Below are 21,087 nucleotides of genomic sequence, written 5' to 3'. Positions count from 1 at the left end.
TACAATTTTAAGAAGGTCCTGTATTTACTCATAACTATTATAATTTGCTCACTGTTATTTACAAAAGTTAATTTGGAACAGTTCTTTCATAAAATTTTTTTAAGCGTGATTGTTTTCATAACTTAAATGACAACAACAGTACAACATAGATAAGAAACGTTCTTACCCCTCCACATAGCACCTATTACAGCTCCTATTACACTAGGCCTTGATTTAAACAGTTCTTGATTACCGTAACGATGTAAATTACTAAATTCTGCCAACCTCACCACACAATTGTCCCACACCAAAAAGTCTTTATGCCAAGCTTATCTAAAGTCACTTTCTAGTTCTAAAACTCAAACTTTGAAACTACCTTACATAATAAAAAGAAACAGTTGTGTTTCATTAACCAAAAAGTAAAATTTTTGGACCCACTTTCTGTCTCTCTCTATGTATATTCCCGTACCTGGAAGCGCTATTGGTGCTCTAACTGCAGGCGTTTGATTTATCTCACTGTGTTTTCGAGCAAAAAGCGAATTTGTTATGTCTTGCAATTAAGTGACGATAAACATACCAAGAAGACATCTACTTTAAAACCTAGTACTTTGACAGGAGAGGTATTATGGGCATACTAAATAATATGGATTACTACCTTGTTGGTTCAGCAAACACCCACCCTAAAACTATCTACAACAAGACATTAAATATGTCGGGGTCTTTGCAACATATGCTGACCTTCAAATACATGAGACTTGCCTCATCTATTTATTTTGGTTTTGTTTGTGTGACTCCAATCCATGTAAATCAGTTGATGAATTGTTGTCGGGGGATTTGAATCTGTCTGTTACCTTTAATATGGTTTCCCACCCTCCTTCGATTTCCCTTTTAGTGGAAGCAGGGTTGGGCAGCCGTTTATTAGATTTGTTCTCTTTTTTTCTCACAGAGTGTACCCAACTTGTTTCTCTTCCCCTTACCACTTGCAGTGTATCCCAGGCTCCTCCATCAGCCCCACTGTATTCATTCTCTATGTATCCTCTCTTGTTACATGGATGCACTCCTTTGAATGATTTTTTTTCTCATAACCATAAGCTGATGACACACAGCTGATCCTGATACAAAATGGAGACATTTTGTCACTTCACTCAATTTAGCGCCTGCCTCTTGACCACTGTGGCATTGATAATTACCATCTCTTTAAGCCTTAATTCCCCTAAAAACAGATGTCCTCAGCATCGGGCCACCCTTAATCTGGGCTCAACAGGCCTGCCAACCTGGGCCATCTCCTTCTTAGGTTCTTGCTTCTCAGAATCTTGGATTGATCTTTGACTCGGATGTCTCCCTTCACAAAGGCATCCATCGCCAGATTATTTTCTTTTGAAGGCTCCAAACATTACTTCTGTGTTTGCCCTTTTCTTTTCATAAGACAGTAGTCCAAGTGGTTGCTGTATCAGCCCTGACCCCTGAAGTTTGCCTTCAGGCTATCCAGAACACAGCAGCCCACCCCATCATGGCCTTAAGGAAACACAGGTATATTTCCCCAACCTCCATTCATCTTATCTCCGTACAGATTCCAAGATCTAAATAGGTGAAGGGTGGTGGTAGTTCCTTTGTGGTCCATTCTGCCAAAGTTTGGAATTCTCTTCCCTCCTCTTTTTTGGACTTCCAGAAGAAGCGTAAAACTCTGTATTCAGTCTATAGACAATGTCTATGCAGGTTCTCATAGCACCACGACACCTCATTGCTGGTAATCACACACTTTACAAATTATCAGTCAGTCAGTTAATCAAGGCATCCCATTGTATGCACCAAAGAACCATCTGTTCTAACACTTTATCGCCACCCGCTGGTTTTCAGGTCTATTTATTTATTCTGTCGACTTGTTTGCTGACCTTGATACCATGCACTCTCACTGAGGATGGGATATATCACACAATTGTGATATTTCATTTAAATAAGATCATGTATCATTTTTAGTTATCTTTTGAGAGTACAGTAATGTGATGAAGGTTTTTTGCATAATAGTCTTCACAATTTAAGGTCTGTATAATTAAGGCATTGTTTCGGATTTTTTGCTACCCATTACATATTTACATAAGGCTATATTAATGACTGCCATAGTGTCTAAAACCCTCAAGAACAGTTTAACTTAAATTTATGTGGAGAGTGTCACAGCATGCAATTGTGGGTAATAATTTGTCATCCTATGTTTATTTTGTTTACAGTGACATATTTGATGCTATGTTTCCTGTTACACACATTGCTGGAGAAACTGTCATACAACAAGGTAACTTTTTAAAACGTTATTTAAATAATAGAAATAGTATGCCATTTGTTATATTAAATATTTTTTTAAGGGCCCAGATGCAGGTGTGTTTATATTTTTTGAAGTGTTTGGAGTATGGAACCTAAGGCATGTAACCTATTTACATAGTTAGTACATAGTTAGTAGTTCTGCTATTATCTGTTTGTTATAAACCAAAACTTTCACCAACTAAATGTTTAGTAGGAGCTGTAGATTTCATTTTACCATTTGGCCAGCTTGCCGCCAGAATAACAATATCAAGTGTATTGGTAATTGCTAAGGGTGTGTGAGGAAGGGTGTAGTCATGGCAGAGACCGTGAAAGTCCTGTAAGAAGTGAGGAATTACTAGGGGAATCTGCAATTCTGCTCCTGATCCCTCTGATTATTCCTGGTTTGTTCCTCGTATTTCGTCACCTGCTCCACTTGCTTTTAGGTCAAGTGGAATACTATGCATATTGACCCAAGGAGCATTTGGGATAAAATCTTGGGCAAAATCGAATTGTAATGTTAGATCAACTTATCAATTGTTTATGATTCAAGTAATGGCGGTGGCATCAAAGTGCTCTAAGGAAGGTGCTGAAGCCAGATAGTTCTCAACTACTTTGCGGGAGGAGAGGAATTTTCTGATGGAAACATCTGCCTGTGGATTCTCACCTTTTGATTCCTCACATTTTGAATTACCCCTGTGCCAGCATTACACTGAAACTTTTTTCATAGCTCTCCCACATCGACGAAGACGTCACAATAGCACAAAACCTCTCGCGACTCCGTATGACGTCACTGGAGCCGTAAGAAGACCTCGTTGGCATGCTGACATCAGTTCTCTTTTTTCCATGCCATAGACGCGTACGTTTTTCTGGGCCTCTCCATTTCCTTAGGAATATTACTTTGTTTCAGTTTCTATCTGTGGAGTAGCAGTGCATTGGCTACAGAAAAGAAGTCAAGGTTCAAGCCTTGTAGGGAATGTGGGGGTCAAATGTCCCTCACGGACCCCCACGAAGATTGTCTTTGGGGCTTGTCATCGGATCACGACGTCAAAGGATGTTCGTCTTGCCGGAGGTTGAATCCGAAGGCACTCAAGGAGCAAGAGGTGAAGCATTCATGGCCTGGGCGAGAAAGGAGGCCACAAAAGATCCAAGTCGACGACCCTGCACACCTCAAGGTCGTCAAAGAAGCACAAAAAGAAACGTCAACAATGGGTCGGGGCGTCGGTCCTCAAAAGGTAAGTCTACGAGGTTGGGTTCTTTGGTTCATTGTAAAGATGACATCTCGCCTTAGCACTCTCCTTCTCTGGTCCATTCTCCGGCTCCAAGAGATTCGCCGGTGCCCAGCGAGTCATCTCTATCTCCTCCGGCTTCGCCTGCCCTGGCCTCGTCTCAGCGGCACCGCAGCCTCAACCGACCTATCGGCCTCGGTTGGATCCAGACCAGACGGCTCCAGATCCTCACCCACCTTTTCTGGGTGTGGATCCATCGCATATTCTCAATGTGATGTTTGGCATGTTTGCCAAGGCAGTTCACCCATCCGGCGCGCCAGCAGGCCCAGTGGGACCGCTTGCATACAACTTGGGGAACCCCCAGCAATATGCCCATGCACGATTTGTGCCCTTCATGCCGATGACACCATCATGGCATCTCCCAGGGCCGAGATTCTCGACACCGATTCTGCAGTCTCCAGCGCCATCTGGTTTTGGGCCAATGCCTTGCCGGCTTAGAGCAGCACCGCTGACCACTACTGAGGGTCCTCCTTCGGCGCTGATGTCACTGGTGCCGCTCCTGGCGCTGTCTACTCTGATCCCAAAGATGCGCTCCAGGAGGGAGGCTCAGAGGCTGCTGGAAGAAGAGGAGTACCAGGGACAACAGGAAGAAGCTGAAGAGGGGGAAATCCTCGAGCCTGTGGATGACTTCGAAGGTCTTTAGGAGGCCAGTAGCTTGGACACTTCCCCGGAGTGGGAGCTCTCTTCCCAAAGGCAATGCCTCCTCAGGACGTGGCTCCTTATCATACTGTCATCAGGAAGGCTGCTGACCTGTTAGATCTGCAGTTGCCCACAGCTGAGGTCAGGTCTAATATTCTAACTGAAGTTTTGCATTCTCTGTCTTCATTGGTTGAGCCTTTACTTCCATTTAATGAGGCTTTAACAAAGCTGATTCTAGAGGTGTGGCAGAAGCCTTTTTCTGCCCCGGCAGTTTCAAGAACGGTTGCAAGACGCAATAAGCCTGCTCTGGAGGATCTGGCTTTTCTAACCTCCCAACCTTCTCCAGAGAGCTTGGTGGTTCAAGCTTCATGTTCATCCAAACAGTCGGCGAGATCCTTCCTCACCACCCTGGGGTTTGGGGATTCTAAAAAAGCTTGAGCAATCAGCCATAAAGGTGTTCTCCTTGGCAAGTATGGCCTTAAAATCTATAAACGCCACATGCTTGTTGGAAAATATATCCATGCTTTGATGGCCTAAGAGGTGGCTCCTAAACTGCCTGATGATGTACGAGTGCACTTTCTGGAGGTATTGACTGATACACAGGTGGCAGCTTGTCAGGTGATTCAGTCAGGTCTAGATACAGCGGACTCAGTCGCTAGGGTGATGGGCTTTTCGGTGGCTACCAGGAGGCACGCTTGCTTGAGAGGTTCGGGGTTTTCTCTGGGTATGCAGGCCGCTCTGCTTGATCTTCCTTTCGATGGATCCAGGCTCTTTGGGACAAAGGAGGATTCTGCTCTGCAACTCTTCAAGGATAGCAGGGCTACTACGAGATCCTTAGGCCTGCAGCCTCAGCCTAGGGTCTACGGTCACAGGAGGTTTCGTGATTTTGGAAAGGTGGTTTCCTTTCGAGGCCTTCAGCAACAACAGCAGCAGCAGCAGCAGCAGCAGCAGCAGTAGCAGTAGCAGTAGAACCCCCTGCACAAGTTGTACGGAGGGAAGGGAAGAGGCGGGGAACTGCTCGGCAACAATCTTCTTCTCCTCTACTGTCACCAGTTCCACAGGAAAGCAGCTCAAGATCCCCCATCCTGGATCATGTTGGTCCTGTAGGAGGGCGTTGTCCCATTTTCTACAAAAAATCTGTTACATCAGATCTTTGGGTTTTGAATCTTGTAGAAAATGGGTATGCCCTTCCTTTCCAGGAGTTTCCCCCACCTTACCCTCCTCACAAGGGCTGGTGTTCGGAGGACCATCTGCTGCTTCTTCAGCAAGAGGTCCTGGCCTTGCTTCAGAAAGGTGCGATGGAGGTGGTTCCGGAGCAGGAAATGGGTCAGGGGTATTACTGCTGATATTTCCTGATCCCCAAAAAGGACGGGTGATTAAGACCGATCCTAGACCTTAGGGTCTTGAATTTTTACCTCAAACAGGAGAAGTTCAAGATGTTGACCCTAGCTCAGGTTCTTCTGGCGCTGCAGCAGGAAGATTGGATGATGTCAATCGATTTGCAGGATGCGTATTTCCACATCCCCATCCTGACGTCGCATCAGAAGTATCTCCGTTTTATGGTGGGATCCCAACACTACGAATTTGGTGTCTATCCGTTCGGATTTACTGCTGCACCGCGAGTATTCACAAAGGTGATGGCGATTCCTTGCTTTTGACGGATCCGGAGTGGTGGGTTCTCACGCTACACTGATTTCTGATCGCAACTTATCAAGGTTGTGGTACCAGATAGCCCTTTCGATACAAATCAATACATCCAATTTACTACCAATTTGCAGCTTTTCTGGGTTCAATTTACATTAATTATATCATTTGAAATTTAGATATGTCATTTTTTAATATGAAACCTGGTAATGCGTAATCTGCTCTTATTTTTGAAATTACGCCGTGACTTTTGCCGGTTTGGAAAAAAAATTCAAGTCTGACTTTGGGCTAGCTCACCCACATAGTTGGGGCGGGCTCCTCCCCTGCTTGACCATAGTGTGACGGTCTGTGTGATTTTAAGCAGACCACCGTGGGAATTGTACTTACACCCTCTACCATACACATTCAGATTTCTTATGGGGAACCGGTGAGGACTTCTCCAGTGGGGTCCAGACAAGTAGACCGAAAAAGCGTCTATTCTTCTTTTGACACTCTCCACCAGTACCTATGCCTTGAAAAAGTCTTAGTGCAAGACGAAACGCGTGTTGGCGAATCACGTGCTGGGAGATTTTATATATGATTATTTTTTCCAATAAAGAATTGATGAAATCATAAGAAGATTGACAAAGAACTTATTTCTGAATCATCTGAATCTTTGAATCTGAGGACTATGTCTGCTACACTTTGTCCTATTGTCCAGTAGACGGTTTATTGACCCTGGATGAATGATCACTTTGTTGGAATTTAAAAGAGACTAATAAGGTGTGCTTGGGTAGCCTCAATTTTGTTTTTGTTGCTATATGGTTTTCACAGTTTGTGGGTTCCAACAGCACTTCTGGGTAGTAGGTGCTTGATGCAGATTTAGCACCCGATATTTATATATACGTTGTGCTTTACAATAATTGTGTCACGCTTTACTAGTTGTATAAAATATAATTGTAGTTGTTGAATTGTGCAGACATTTCCTTAGGGAACACTACTATCCAATTTCTGTAGTAAAGGTGATGGCGGTGGTTACAGTTTATCGCAGTAGGTTGGGTATTCCGGTATTCCCCTATCTGGACGACTGGCTGCTCAAGGCTAAGTTTCTGATGCTGCATCATCTACAGGTAACAGCTTGGCTGTTGTTCGACTTGGGTTACTTGATAAATGTACCCAAATCTAACGTGGTGTCCTCCCAGCGCAAGCTGTTCATAGGGGCATTACTGGACACTACTGTGAATCGTGCTTTCCCACCTCCTCAGAGGATCTTCAATATCCAGGTTATGATTCCGTTGTTTAAGGAAGGGGTGGAAGTTCCAGTCCTAAAGGTCTTACGCCTGCTCGGTCTGTTCGCTTCCTGCATACTGTTGGTCGACCATGCATGCTGCCATATGAGGGCACTTCAGTGGTGCCTCCGCAGGCAGTGGTTTCAGCACAACAGAGATCCCAGGGAGGTGGTAAGAATCTCCAGAGACACTACGGCGGATCGGTTAGGGTGGACTGTTTCTGGCAATCTGTCTCAAGGGAAGCCGTTTCAGCCTCTTCCACCGGTGGCCACAGTGATAATGGATGCCTCCACTCTGGGGTAGGTAGCTCTTCTGAGGGATCTGAACATCAAAAGCCTTTGGTCTCCAGAGGAAAGATTGTATCACATCAAACTTCTAGAATTGCGGGCAATACATTTAGCTCTCAACGCCTTTCTTCCCTCCCTTTGTGGTCGGTCAGTTCTTGTCCTAACGGACAACACCACTGCGATGTGGTACATCAACAAGCAGGGAGGAGTAGGGTCGTATTGCCTCTGCGGCTCTGGTCCTGGACTCAGGACCATTGGATTTGCGTGATTGCGAATCATCTGGCAGGAGTGCTAAATGTGCGTGTGGACAGTCTCAGTCGGCAGTACTCGGCCGATCATGAGTGGCATCTCCCTCCGGAGGTGGTCCGCTCCATTTTCAGGATGTGGAGGTTTCCTCGGTTGGACCTGTTTGCCACTCAGGAGAATGCACACTGTCCGTCGTTTTGCAGTTTCCAATATCCGTTGCAGGGAGCATTGATGGACGCGTTTCAGCTACACTGGGGCTCGCAGTTTCTTTACGAGTTTCCTCCCATATCTCCTTGATTCCACGGGTTCGGAGGAAGATTTGCCAAGGCCGGGCCCAAGAAGGGGGTGGCAAGAAGGGTGTGGTACACAGACCTCTTCAGTTCTCATTGCACCCTCCGCTCTGTCTCCCTCTCAGGGCAGACCTCCTCTCGCAGTCGCAGGGGCATATTCTACACCCCCACCTCCAGAGCCTGCACCTTCATGCCTGGAGATTGAACGGGGCCACCTGAGTTCTTTCTCTCTCCTACCGGATGTGGTGGACGTTATTTTATCGTCCAGAAGACACTCTGTTTATTTCTGGAGATGGGCCAGATTTGTGAAGTGGTGTGGGAACATGTTGATTGATCCCTTGAAGGCCCGTTTATCTGATGTGCTTAGCTTTTCACTTTCCTTTGCCCAGCAAGGTTGTGCTGTGGTTACCGTTAAGGGTTACTTTTCGGCTTTATCTGCCTTCCTTTGTTTGCCAGACCAGCCTTCGTTGTTCAAGTCTCCCATAGTTATGAAGTTCATTAGGAGCCTCACTAATTCATTTCATCCCACTCCCTTCATTATGCCTCAGTGGGACTTTAATTAGGTTCTGACTTTCCTGATGGGTTCTCCTTTTGAGCCTCTTCATAGTTGCCATTTGAGACTTCTCACATTCAAGACTGTTTTTCTAATTGCTATTACCTCTGCCAGGAGGGTAAGTGAGCTTCAGGCTCTTAGTTTTAAGCCTCCTTTTACACAATGGTTCTTAGGACCAGAGCTGCTTTCCTGCCTAACGTAGTTACACCTTTTCATCTAGGGCAGTCCATCACTTTACCCACTTTCTATCCTCCCCCTCCCCCTCCCAAAGAGGAGGGGAGACTTTACCACCTGGATCCTAAAAGGGCGGTCAGCTTCTACTTGGACAGAAGCAAGGACTTGAGGCTGGATGACCAGCTCTTCGTTGGTTACTTGGGACGAATGAAAGGCAAAGCTTTCCATAAGAGAACGCTTTTCAGATAAATCATCTTGTGCATCAAAATATGCTATGCCTTGGCCAAGACGGAGCCGCCTGAAGGTATGAGAGCTCATTCTACTAGGGCAAAGCCTTCTTCTTCAGCTTTGGCTAGTGGTGTCCCTGTGGTACTGTAAGGCTGCAACATGGGCCTCCCTCCACACTTTCGCAAAGCATTGCTTGGATTCAGAGGTGAGGAGGCACCGCCATTTTGCACGTTCTGTGCTGCAGACCTTTTTTTGGTATGAGTGGGTAGACACCCTCCATTGGGAGAGGGACTGCTTGGGGAATCAATTCAAAAGGTGAGGAATCCACAGGAAGATGTATCCATCAGAATAACAAGTTACTTACCTTCGGTATCACTTTTTCTGGTGGATACAGTATCTGCCTGTGGATTCTTCAATGACCCACCCTCCTCCCCGTTGTCTACCTACGTATACCGAAAGGGTTTTTGTGCATGACATGCTTGTACTTCCATGTCATTTGCTTTGCTATGAGGCTTGCCGCTAGGAAATATCTTAGCTTTAGCTTTTCCTGTTTTCCTTCTTATTTAATTTATATACCGTGTATAATATATAGTGTGTATATTTGCGAAATGTTGTTGGTTCACCCGTTCGCCTCGAAGGCACAGAAAAAATGGGTGGAACTGACATCAGCACGCGGCCAAGGTCTTCTTATGACTCCGGTGACATCATACGGAGTCGTGTGCGGAGCCGTGCTATTGTGACACCCTCGTCGACATGGGAGAGCTATGAAAAAAGTTTCCTTGGAATGCTGGTGCAGGGGTAATTCAAAAGGGTAGGAATCCACAGGCAGATACTGTATCCACCAGAAAAAGCGTTATTGAAGGTAAGTAACTTGTTCGTTAGGCAGCTATGTTGACATATTGCAGCCTCGGGTTTTTTCGCCATCATATTTTGGTAAAGGAATCTCTTGTGCCCAGGGTTTGCAAAATATGCAGCATTGCTTTCATTGTCTGTGAGCTTTCAAAGTGTAAGTTGTGTTGTGCGTATGTTATAGAAATATTACAACCATTTTAGGTAGATTTTTTCTGTGTTGGTGGCAAGCAGTGTAGATGGGGAATTAGGATTGTGTGAACCTGTGCGATCTTAACTTGGCCATCTATAGACAGGCATCTTCTGCTTGAGGCATTGACCATGTTGGGTTTTGAATGGTTGTTGACACTTGACCTCATATGCTAACCGTAAAATAGTGTTACACCCTAAGATTTGTAGATCTTACTTCTTTCACCGCACCTATTGAATAATACATATTTTGTTGATGCACGTCTTGATCATGTTTTAGAAGGGGATGCAGAACGTCTTTGGTGAGACATTTTGTCAGGATGACCTCCTGATTAGTATCAAAACTGAGCCAGATCTTGAACAAATGTTGAGAAAACTATTGGTCGAGGAGAAGTTCAAGTATTCTTAAGGACATGTGGCAGATAATGGTGTATCAGATTACTTGCCTGGCTTCTTTTCTCTCTCCAGAAGAGAAAGTGACAAAGGTTAGTTTAGGGAAAGCAGTGTTGAAGTTGGAGGCACTAATAAAGATAGCTAGAGAGCCTTAAAGGAGCTTATAGAGTTTTTGCCTTTTTAGTCTATGTTTTTAATTAAATTAGATAATGTTGTTAGAAACTTACTCCCAAGGGATTTAAATATGTAACTAAGGTATCCGCAGAATATTGTGGAATTGATGTCGCAGGCACTTGCTTTGGTGTCACAGTGTAAAAGCTAAAATATATTTGATTGTTGTTCTATCCAAAAAAGAACGCAGACTGTATACTGTTTTACTTGCAAGATTGTGAAATAAACAGCATATGCTTTATGAGTTTTGCTTGAGAACAAATGCAGATTTGCAGTAATTGGAAGAGAGGTAATGGCCTTTTAGAGTGGGTGCATTTATTTTCAATATTTCTTTGGCACGTACCCTATGTGAATACCTTAGATCATATTACATCGGTGCAATTGGTTATGAACAGTGAAGCAGAGTTTGTTGTTCATTGTATTGCTGGGCAATTAGTTGACTTCTTTTATTGCGTTTTTATTGTTTTGGTTACGCCAGGGAAGTAAATAAATGGTGTTGCTAACTGTTTAGCACCTGTGGATGTGAGAGGGTCTCAGCTGGAAGTAGAGACAAGATGAACTGTGAGTTGCATTCAGCAATGAATGTAGTAGATGCATGGGTCAAAAGTGTGAATGGGTGGGGGGTTAAGTCTGAATGGGATTCTAGAAAAGCTCTAAGATGAAATATCTTATCACTTGACTGGGAGTGGTGAGATTGCGGAGAGTTTGATTTAGTTCAGCAAGAACTATCTTGACTAATGGTAATGTCCATCTCCCAAGGACTCCCCGATTCTTTATTCTTATTCAGAAGAGCTCTTAATTATTTTTAGTGAAATTTCAGTCCTATTATAATTCACCGACAATTTCACGTACATCTTGTCTTTCTGCACACACAAACGCCACCCTCTTTGTTTTTCTGGCAACGATTTTAAGCACAGTGCCATCCACACCGAGCTAGATAGGGACAGTCAGCTGGCACGCTATTTGCCGATTATCAGTCAACTGGCACACTATCTACCTGTTGCCTAAAAGGGCCTCATGAAATTATTTAAATGATTGTCCAGTATTGGTGAGATCAGTATATAGGATTTTGTGAAAGTCACTACAGGGCTGTATGTTCTTTTAATGAAGGATTATATCAAAATAACTATGTTTTCAACATAAACAAAGTGGGAATGGTGGCATACCTATTGTAACAGTCAAAGGTTGCAGCACTGATTGGGCGAGAGAAAGCCTCTCGTTGTTGGAAACTATTGGTTACATTCTCATAAATCTCTTGAGTTAACTGATTTCTGAGCGCTCCATGTATAGAGTGACGCATAGAGTGTTGAATATCACCCTTTTAGAAGTAGGTGTGGTGCTCCAATTTACCTTGAGCAGAACCTACTTTCACTTAATACATTATGCATTATCCACTAAATTTGCCACAAATGTCGTATTTCCAGGTTAAATTACCAAGAGGAGCTCTGGGTTGTCCATGATCTCCTGTTAGTTTTGGACTTTTTAGATCTGGCCTAAATTATAAGAGGCACCCTAGAACTATCAATATCAGCTGTTTTCCAATAAGCGATTTTAGTGAATTTCAGAACTCTGGACACCATTCTCATACAATTTAACTCTTATTTGATGTGCATATAATTAACTGATGTAAATGGTATTCATGTCCATTTAGAATCCCCTTTGGTACCACAACCCTTTCCCTTGTGAACATATCCAATGTTTATTTTTTTGTTTTGTATTTTAAATGAAAGGAGTCTTAGATTGAGTTTGTTCTTTATTACCAGGAAGACAGTAAAGAAAAAAACCATATTCTGATGAATACTTCTAACTGCAGATTACTTGAGGAAGAGGTGTGGCGCCGCGGCCAGGGCGACTGACTCCGGAATCTGGGGATCACGGTTCGATCCCCGGCACCGGCGGCAGATTAGCCCAGCACCATGTGACTCTGGGCAATAGCTTGCTTATTCTTCCCGACGGCCCCCAGCGCCTAGAGACCCTAACGGGTGATTGTGCGCTTTACAAATGTGGATATTATTATTATTATTATTACCTTGAGAATATCCCCAGGCACCAGACTTTGTTCGACCCTGGGAAGTGACAGTAGAGCTGCATATTACAGCCACCCTTGCACAATAACATTAGTTATCCAGTATTTGGGTGTCTTTCATAGATTCACATGCCTGAATCATTCCCCGTCGTCGAGACGGGAGCCTCCGGTATATATAAAAGTAATGTCCTAAGACATACATAGAAAAGAATAGGCCTAAGGGTCTCACCTTAGTGTCCTATCCTCGTCCTTATGTAAAAAGGACCAAACAGGGTAGGCCCAAGGGTCCCACCTTGGTGGCCTATCTGTGTCCTTTTATACAAAGGACCAAAGTAAAGAGAACCAACCAATCAGCTACCACCTCCTTCTAGAACCTTCCTGTCAGGAGCCCAAGTCTCTCAGATTTTCTACCGCACGTTGTGCTAGGGAGTCTCCACCTGAGTTCTCCTCAGGAAACTTCTTTTTCTTCAAAACAGTGACTTTATTCAACTTGGATAATCATGTCTGACAGCCAGAAGAAAGGTCTTTTTAGGGCCTGTTCCTCCTGCAGCAAGAAAAGACTTCATGTTGAGGATAAACATGAAACTTGTCTATACTGTCTCTACCCTCACCATCAGGCCAAGGACTGCAAGATATGTAGGACCTTCTTGAATAAGACCCTCAAGGACCGAGAAGGACGCCTACTACTCTGGCTCAACAGACTCAAGGACAAAACAGAGGACTTGGTGTCGGAAGGTGAGAGTGTCTCTGGTATTTCCCATTTTTCCTTGAAGAGGCCAAGGGTTTCTTCCCCTAGCCCCTCAGACACCCCTCCTATGAAGACTTCCAAAAAGTCCTCTGAGGGCAAGACCTCAGTGTCTGGCAAGGAACTTCCTGCCACCAGGAAGCAGCAGCTGATACCGACGACGACGACATCGTCGATGGTTTATTCAGCGCAAAAAACCGTCTCGACGTCGACGACGACAGTGTCGACGACGACGGCATCGTCGGCTACCTATTCGACGCCGAGGACGACACCTTCATCGTCGGCGAGTAGACCTACGCCGTCGACCATCCCAGTCACTCCGTCGACGACGAAGATATTACCGTCGACGACGAGACCGTCGTCAAAGCCAGCGACGACGACGGCGTCAACGAAAACCACACCGTCAACGAAGCCTACCTCGTCGACGAGGAGCATTCCGTCGACGACAGGAAAACCGTCGACGACGGGTAAACCGTCGATGGTGGAGAAATTGCCGTCGATGAAAACGGCGTCGACGAAGACACTGTCGACAGTGACACCGCCGACGACGGGTAAATTACCGTCGACGAAGGCGCATGACACGGAGCCGTCGACTCCAGCGTCGACGACCACAGGGCCATGGAAAGAGTCTGCACTCTTATCACATGCCATGGATGCTTTTCCACCTCAAGTAAGCCATGTCACGGTCAAAATCACAAAAAGGCCGATTACGCCAGTCCTCACGTCGCCCAGTAAGGTGCAACAGCTACCTCCAGCCTGTATTCTGCAAGGCCAGGAGTCGGATGAGGACTCCTATGTACAAGCAACTAGCCCATCAGACTTGGTACTTAAGTGCCAAACCACAGATGAGGAGCCGGAAGAGGATGACCGCGTAGACCAATTGGCCGACACCCAGCCACAAGTTACTCCAATGGTGTGTCTCCCTGCATCCATCGTCTCGGATCTCCAGTTCCTGATAAAGGATTATAAAGAGAGGTTTCCAGAGAAACCCACTGCACCTTCACTTCCAGTTGCACAGGTGCCCGCTCCTTTGCCTCGCCATAAACCATCTCCACTGGTGCTTGAGAAGGTACAGGTGCCGATACAAGACGTTCTCTCTTCTGAAGAGGAAGAAGAAAGAGAACAGGAAGAGGGTGAAGTCCAGGACGACGAGTCGGACCCGGATGCAGACCAGGACTATGTGGCACATTCTCCGGCCTCTCCAGAACCACAGTCTTCGGAATCACCACCCGCAGACATCGGTGGATTCCACAATCTCATAGAGAGGGCTGCCAAGAGGTTCCATATGTCTATGGAAACACAAGAGACTGAATGCTTCCTTTACGATTTCAAGGAGCCCACTAAGAAGTGAACCAGATCTATCCCAATCATTGACTTTATCTGGAAGCAAGGCAAACAACTTATGCAAACACCAGCTTCTATACAAGTGGTGGTGCCCAGACTGGATAAAAAGTACAAGGCAACATCTTCGGCGCCAGCATGCCTCACAGGTCACCCCAAGGCAGATTCTGTAGTGACTCAAGCGGCACAGAAGAACTCGCGAAATCCAGCATCGCCTCTGTCGATGCCACCTGACAAGGAAGGCAGGAAACTGGATGCAGTTGGCAAACGCTTCACTACCACGTCGGCCATGACAGTGAAAGTGGCGAATTCAATTGCGCTTCTGGGCCGTTACAATCGCCAACTCTGGGCAGACATTGCACCCTACCTTTCTAGTCTGCCAGAAGATCTCAAAGGGGAGGCCAAACGTCTGCCTCCGAACTCATAGACTGCGCGATTGACGCGGCCATGACTGGTTTTAGGCAACTGGCAGGTGCTGCAGTACTGAGACGACAGGGTTGGCTCAAGGCCACCTCCTTCCGCCAGGAAGTACAAACTAGAATCCTGGATATGCCTTATGATGGCCAGCACCTCTTTGGTGAACAAATTGACGCGGCCCTCACCACTATTAAAAAGGACACGGACACTGCCAAGGCTCTTGGTACCCTGCAATTTCGGAACCAGTCCTTTCGTGGCAACAGAGGAAGAGGACAACCTTCATATAGAGGTTCCTACCAAAATAGATCGTCCTATTCGTACTCACAAAACAAACCACAATTCCAACAGCGGCAAAACCAACAGGGGCGCCAGACTGCCTACGGCAAGTCGAACTACAGAGGTAAAAACCAAAAACGCCCTGCAGGCAACCGCCAATGACTCGTCTCAATGGGTAGCCCACCCACCATTGCATTCTTTTCAAATTGGAGGAAAACTTTCATACTTTCTGAAAAATTGGCAAACCATAACAAAGGATCGGTGGGCACTACAACTCATTCAATATGGACATTCCCTAGTATTTGTCTCAATTCCCTCACCGACACCACCCTGCAAACGCTCCCACAGGCACCTACGGTTGCTTCTTCAGGAAATAGCTTCCATGTTACAAAAGGGAGCGATAGAGAGAGTTCCACAGGCCCACAAGGGGAAAGGTTTCTACTCTCACTTCTTCCTAATCCACAAAAAAGGAAAAAATTTGCGGCCAATCCTGGACCTCAGGGCACTCAACGTGTTCCTAAAGAAACAATCGTTCCGCATGGTAACTTTACAGGAAATCCTGGGTCTCCTGGAGGAAGGAGACTACATGACGTCCTTAGACCTTCAGGACGCCTACTACCACATTCCTATCCTCAAAGGGCACAGGAAGTTCCTCAGGTTTGCGGTGGCAGGACAACACTACCAATTTCGTGTCCTTCCATTCGGCCTCAAATCTGCCCCACGGATATTTACCAAATGCCTATCCCCGGTGGCAGCCTTCCTTCGTCAACAGGGCCACCAGGTGTTCCCATACCAGGACGACTGGTTGGTAAAAGCGCCATCCGCGACCGCCGCAGCCTCATCCTCCAGCGCCTGTCTGGATATTTTCTGCCGACTAGGCTTGACCCTCAACCGCGAAAAGTCGACACTGGAACCCACCAAAGTCATCACGTTCCTTGGAGCGACTCTGGACACGGTACGCGTCAGAGCTTTCCCCTCTCAGGAGAGAAAGGTCAAACTCATCTCCCTGGCCAAATCAGTGGCTTCGCGGAAGACTCTGCCGGTCCGCACCTTCAAGTCCCTCCTCGGCATGATGTCGTCATGCATACTGCTCATTCCCCACTGCCGCCTCAAAATGCGCCCTCTCCAAGAGCAACTCACAAGGCAATGGACGCAGGCTACGGGATCTTTCGAGGACCGCATACGCGTCACTCGGCCCATGATCAACCACTTACAATGGTGGAGTTCAATCAAACACCTGTCAAGGGGACTGCCGTTCCTCCTCCCTGCAGAACCACACGTCATAACAACGGACGCATCCCTGGAAGGGTGGGGAGCGGTGCTCCAAGAACTTCAAATCAACGGCAAGTGGACGACACAGGAGACCAAGCTCCATATCAATCTACTGGAGTTGAGAGCGGTCTTCCTGGCTCTCCAGGCGTTCCTACCGCGTATTCGCAACTCTCCAGTGCTCGTCAGGACGGACACCACGACGATGCACTACCTGAACAAACAGGGGGGGACGCGTTCGATCTCACTATCGCGAGAATCGCAAAGGGTCTGGAACTGGCTTCTGGAACATGGAATAACATTACAAGCGGAGTACCTCCCGGGCAAGGACAATGTCTTGGCGGACGCCCTGAGCAGAGAGAGGTCTCCTTCCCACGAATGGGAGCTGGACACGGAGGTGCTGGAGCAGATCTTCGAGGAGTGGGGCACCCCGCGAATCGATCTCTTTGCCACCAGAGAGAACGCCAAATACCCAAGCTTCGCAAGCAGGCATCACCACTCAGGAACCCTCTGGAATACATTTTCCATCGCATGGCGCAACGTATTTGCGTACGCCTTTCCGCCATTCCCACTGATACCCAGGGTTCTCAGGAAGATGAAGTCAGAGCCCTGCACTCTGATCCTAATTGCTCCATCCTGGCCGAGGCAGCACTGGTTCACGGACCTTCATCGCCTCTCCGCCCGGCCCCCTCTTCGCCTACAGCAATTTCCAGCCCTGCTCACGATGTCCCAGGAGCAGGTCCTCCACCCGAATCTGAGCTCTCTGAAGGTGTCAGCCTGGCTCCTGAATACCGCGAATTCAGCCACCTGAACATCCCGCAAGAGTGCAGAGACGTCCTTGCGAAAGCTAGAGCGGACAGCACTACTAAAACCTACTCACTAAAATGGAAGCGATTCTGTTCCTGGTGTGTGGATAATGGCTTGCACCCCTTCCACACCACTCCACAGCAGCTGCTGCCATACCTATTGCACCTTGCGCAATCAGGCCTCGCACATGCATCCATCAAAGTGCACCTAGCGGCGATTTCCAGGTTCACAAGGACTGCTACGGGCCCGTCCCTGTGGGCAGACAGGCTTATAAAACAATTCCTAAAAGGCCTATACAGGTCCTTTCCACGACCAAGACCAATTCCTCCATCGTGGCCCCTCAATGTGGTACTTCATCAGTTAATGAAGCATCCCTTCGAACCCATCCATAAAGCGGAGATCAAATTCCTCTCCTGGAAAACGGCCCTCCTCCTGGCGCTCACCTCTGCCAGAAGGGTCAGTGAGTTGCAGGCTCTCTCCATCCAAGATCCCTTTATGCAATTAAGAGAAGACAGGGTCATTCTGCGGACTAACCCTCGGTTCATTCCAAAAGTCCCCTCGGACTTCCACCTTAACGAACCAGTGGTGCTTAGATCATTCTTCCCAAATCCTACCACTCCAGCCGAGAGGACACTGCATTCACTAGACCTGAAGAGATGTCTTAAATTTTACATCGACAAGACAAGACACTTCCGGAAGTCTTCTCAACTCTTTATTGCCGTCAGTAGACCACGAGAAGGCTTGCCCCTGACGAAACAGAGTATTTCGAGGTGGATTTCTTCTGCGATCACCTTTTGTCACGACAAGGTCGGACGGCCTTTGGACTCACCAGTCAAAGCTGATTCGACTAGAGCCATGTCCACGTCTGCGGCACTGTTTGCTGGAGTGCCGGTATTGGACATCTGCAGGGCGGCGACCTGGAAGTCCCCGCACACCTTCACCAGGCACTACTGCCTGGATACTGAGCTGATGAAGGATGCAGCAGTGGGCCGAGCAGTGCTTCGCCATCTATTCCAGTGAGGTGAGCCTTCCTACATCCCTCCATCCTTTACTGGTATGCACATTTGGTGGGTTGCAGTCGCATGATATGTATTATCTCAGACTCATATATGATGTTCCATCAGAAATGTGCATAATATATTGCTTGCTACTCTGATTCAGGCATGTGAATCTATGAAAGACACCCAAATACTGGATAAGAAATGCGTTACTTACCTGTAACTGCAGTTATCCAGTATTAGTGTCTTTCATAGATTCAGATGTACCCTCCCGCCTCCCCTGGAAGGACTCACCTATCTCTCTAACAAGTTTACGCCTAACTAGCTTGGTGCGTACGAAAATCTGAGAGACTTGGGCTCCTGACAGGAAGGTTCTAGAAGGAGGTGGTAGCTGATTGGTTGGTTCTCTTTACTTTGGTCCTTTGTACAAAAGGACACAGATAGGCCACCAAGGTGGGACCCTTGGCCTACCCTGTTTGGTCCTTTTTACATAAGGACGTGGATAGGACACTAAGGTGAGACCCTTAGGCCTATTCTTTTCTATGTATGTCTTAGGACATTACTTTTATATATACCGGAGGCTCCCGTCTCGACAACGGGGAATGATTCAGGCATGTGAATCTATGAAAGACACTAATACTGGATAACTGCAGTTACAGGTAAGTAACGCATTTCTTACTTTCTTTCTGTGTCTTCGTACATGGATCCAGAGCACTTGACAAGTTTTTCTATGAAAATTACTTATTTTTCTAGTGTGCAAGGGAGCTATGCCCCCTCCAAAACTACAGGCTCTAAGTCCTGTAGGGACTTTTGCAAACAAATGCTTGTGGCAGATCCCCATAAGGCGTGCCTCTGATGTTTGTGTTCAGGGCACAATTGCAAGTTTTCTGGAATGTGTCCTTATGAATCAGATGGCAGTCCAGGAACGCGAAGCACAGCTGAACATCACAGACCGTCAAAGAAGTCATGTAAGTCCTGCTCCTGCTTGTAACCAAGGGCGCGGACCCCTTCCCCTGACAGGTTCTCATCATGGTCTTAAGCCTTCTGGAAAGTAAAAATGGAAGCACAGGAAGGCCAAGCAGGATTCATCTTTCTACTGTGTCTGAGAAGTTGTGGAGATGGCTGTGCCCCTTTCAATCTCGCTCCCAGTCCCCTGCCAAGGAGCCAATTCGCTAGCTAATCCCAATGTACCCTAAGTTTCCCGGGCCATTCACTACGTCGTAACACATTGAAACCTTTGGAGAAGCCATGTAGTGAATCTTTGGTACTTTTCCGCGTCACAGGATCCAAGGACCCGCCTGTCTCGAATTCTGCTCTAATGCCGGAGCTGACTTTCCACCTGGTACTGCCGAAATCCACTCTGGTTGACATTGGCCCTCTCGTCGTCAGCAATGGATTAAGACCCTATCCCCATAGTCCTTTCTGACTCTGCTCTGAATTTGTGTCAGCCCTGACCAAAGTCATGTTCTGATGCCATTCTGACACACCACGTCCCAGTCCAATGTGATTTTTACTGATAGATCTATGGCTATTTCTAGAATCTGAGACAACCATCCTTTGGAGAAGACATTGGAGATGTGGAAGATTATTTCCATTCACACTAAGATGATGACAGTTTATATGTGGACTTAACATGAGGCCAATGGGTTGGACACTTCCCTCAACCCTAGATTTTGTTCTCCCCCTGGACCATCAATGGAAGAGAGTGACTCCTTTGCTATGGTAATGAGACAAGCAATGGAAATATTGGGTTTACAACTGCTGTCTATGGAAGGCAAAACTAACTTATTGATAGAAGTTTTGATAAAAGTTTTGCAACCTGGACAAACATCTTCCGAAACCTTACTTCCATTTAATGAAGACCTGACAGACACACTTATGGGCACCTGGTCAAAGCCAGGGTCTTACCCACCAGTGAAACAGCAGGTTTCCAGGTGTCACAGACCAGCACCAGGCTGACTTCTTGACACAGCACCATACACAAGATGGTTTGGTGGTTGAAGCTTCCACTAGGCAGGTGAATCCCAATTTACTCCGTCCGACTACCCTAGGCAGAGTAAAAAAATATCAAGTCGTTCGGAAGCTGAGGCTTTCCATGGCCAGTCTAGCCCTCTGGTCAATTAGTGCCAGCTGCTTAATGAAAAGATATTACAATGCTTTATGGACCAACCTGTCTCAAACCATCCAGAATGGTCAGGATACCACAAAATATAGTATGTGTTCTTGTCTGGACACTACCGGCTGCTTGGGCAAAGAAGTTGGCACTAGTTTGTTGCTTCAGCAGCATGCTTAAATAAGATCCACGAGATAGAAAAGTTAGTCACCTGTGAGAATAGTTGCCTAACTTAACAGAGAGGATTTCCCTTGCACAAATTCCTCTTGCACTACTCTACTTGATTCTTGTATCTGGTTGTCGGCTGTGACAAAAAAATGTGTGATACGCATCTGGAGGTATTTTCTCTGATGTTTGGAATTTGGAGTCCCCTGTGCTGACTTCTGATGACTAGAGCAGTACCCCATTTATAAGTAAAACATGCACATACATTAAATTGCAGGTTGCTCTACTTCATATGTCCTGAAGAGGCCCAAATACAAGGACCGAAAAAAGGCAACCTCTTTTAACTGAAGGAGTCCAATTAAAAAACAAGCCTGAGGTATGTACAAGGAACATCCCAGAACATTTACAACAAAAGGACATTCCCTCATGGATATCACCA

The 21,087-nt window shown here is 46.4% G+C and overlaps 1 protein-coding gene across 2 annotated transcripts in view; it reads left to right on the top strand.

Moving 5' to 3' along the window:
- Positions 1-21,087, top strand: part of PRKAR1B (protein kinase cAMP-dependent type I regulatory subunit beta) — a 561,069-nt gene that overhangs the window by 247,333 nt on the left and 292,649 nt on the right. For both annotated transcript variants that reach the window (XM_078664907.1, XM_078664906.1), the window contains one exon: positions 2,205-2,266. In XM_078664907.1, coding sequence (XP_078521033.1) covers positions 2,205-2,266 — 62 coding nt within the window. The remainder of the gene's footprint in view (positions 1-2,204; positions 2,267-21,087) is intronic.

The sequence above is a fragment of the Lissotriton helveticus genome, chromosome 10 (assembly GCF_964261635.1).
Source record: "Lissotriton helveticus chromosome 10, aLisHel1.1, whole genome shotgun sequence".
Taxonomy (NCBI): domain Eukaryota; kingdom Metazoa; phylum Chordata; class Amphibia; order Caudata; family Salamandridae; genus Lissotriton; species Lissotriton helveticus.
The sequence above is the reverse complement of the archived record's forward strand: the minus strand, read 5'-3'. Positions and strand labels throughout refer to the sequence as shown.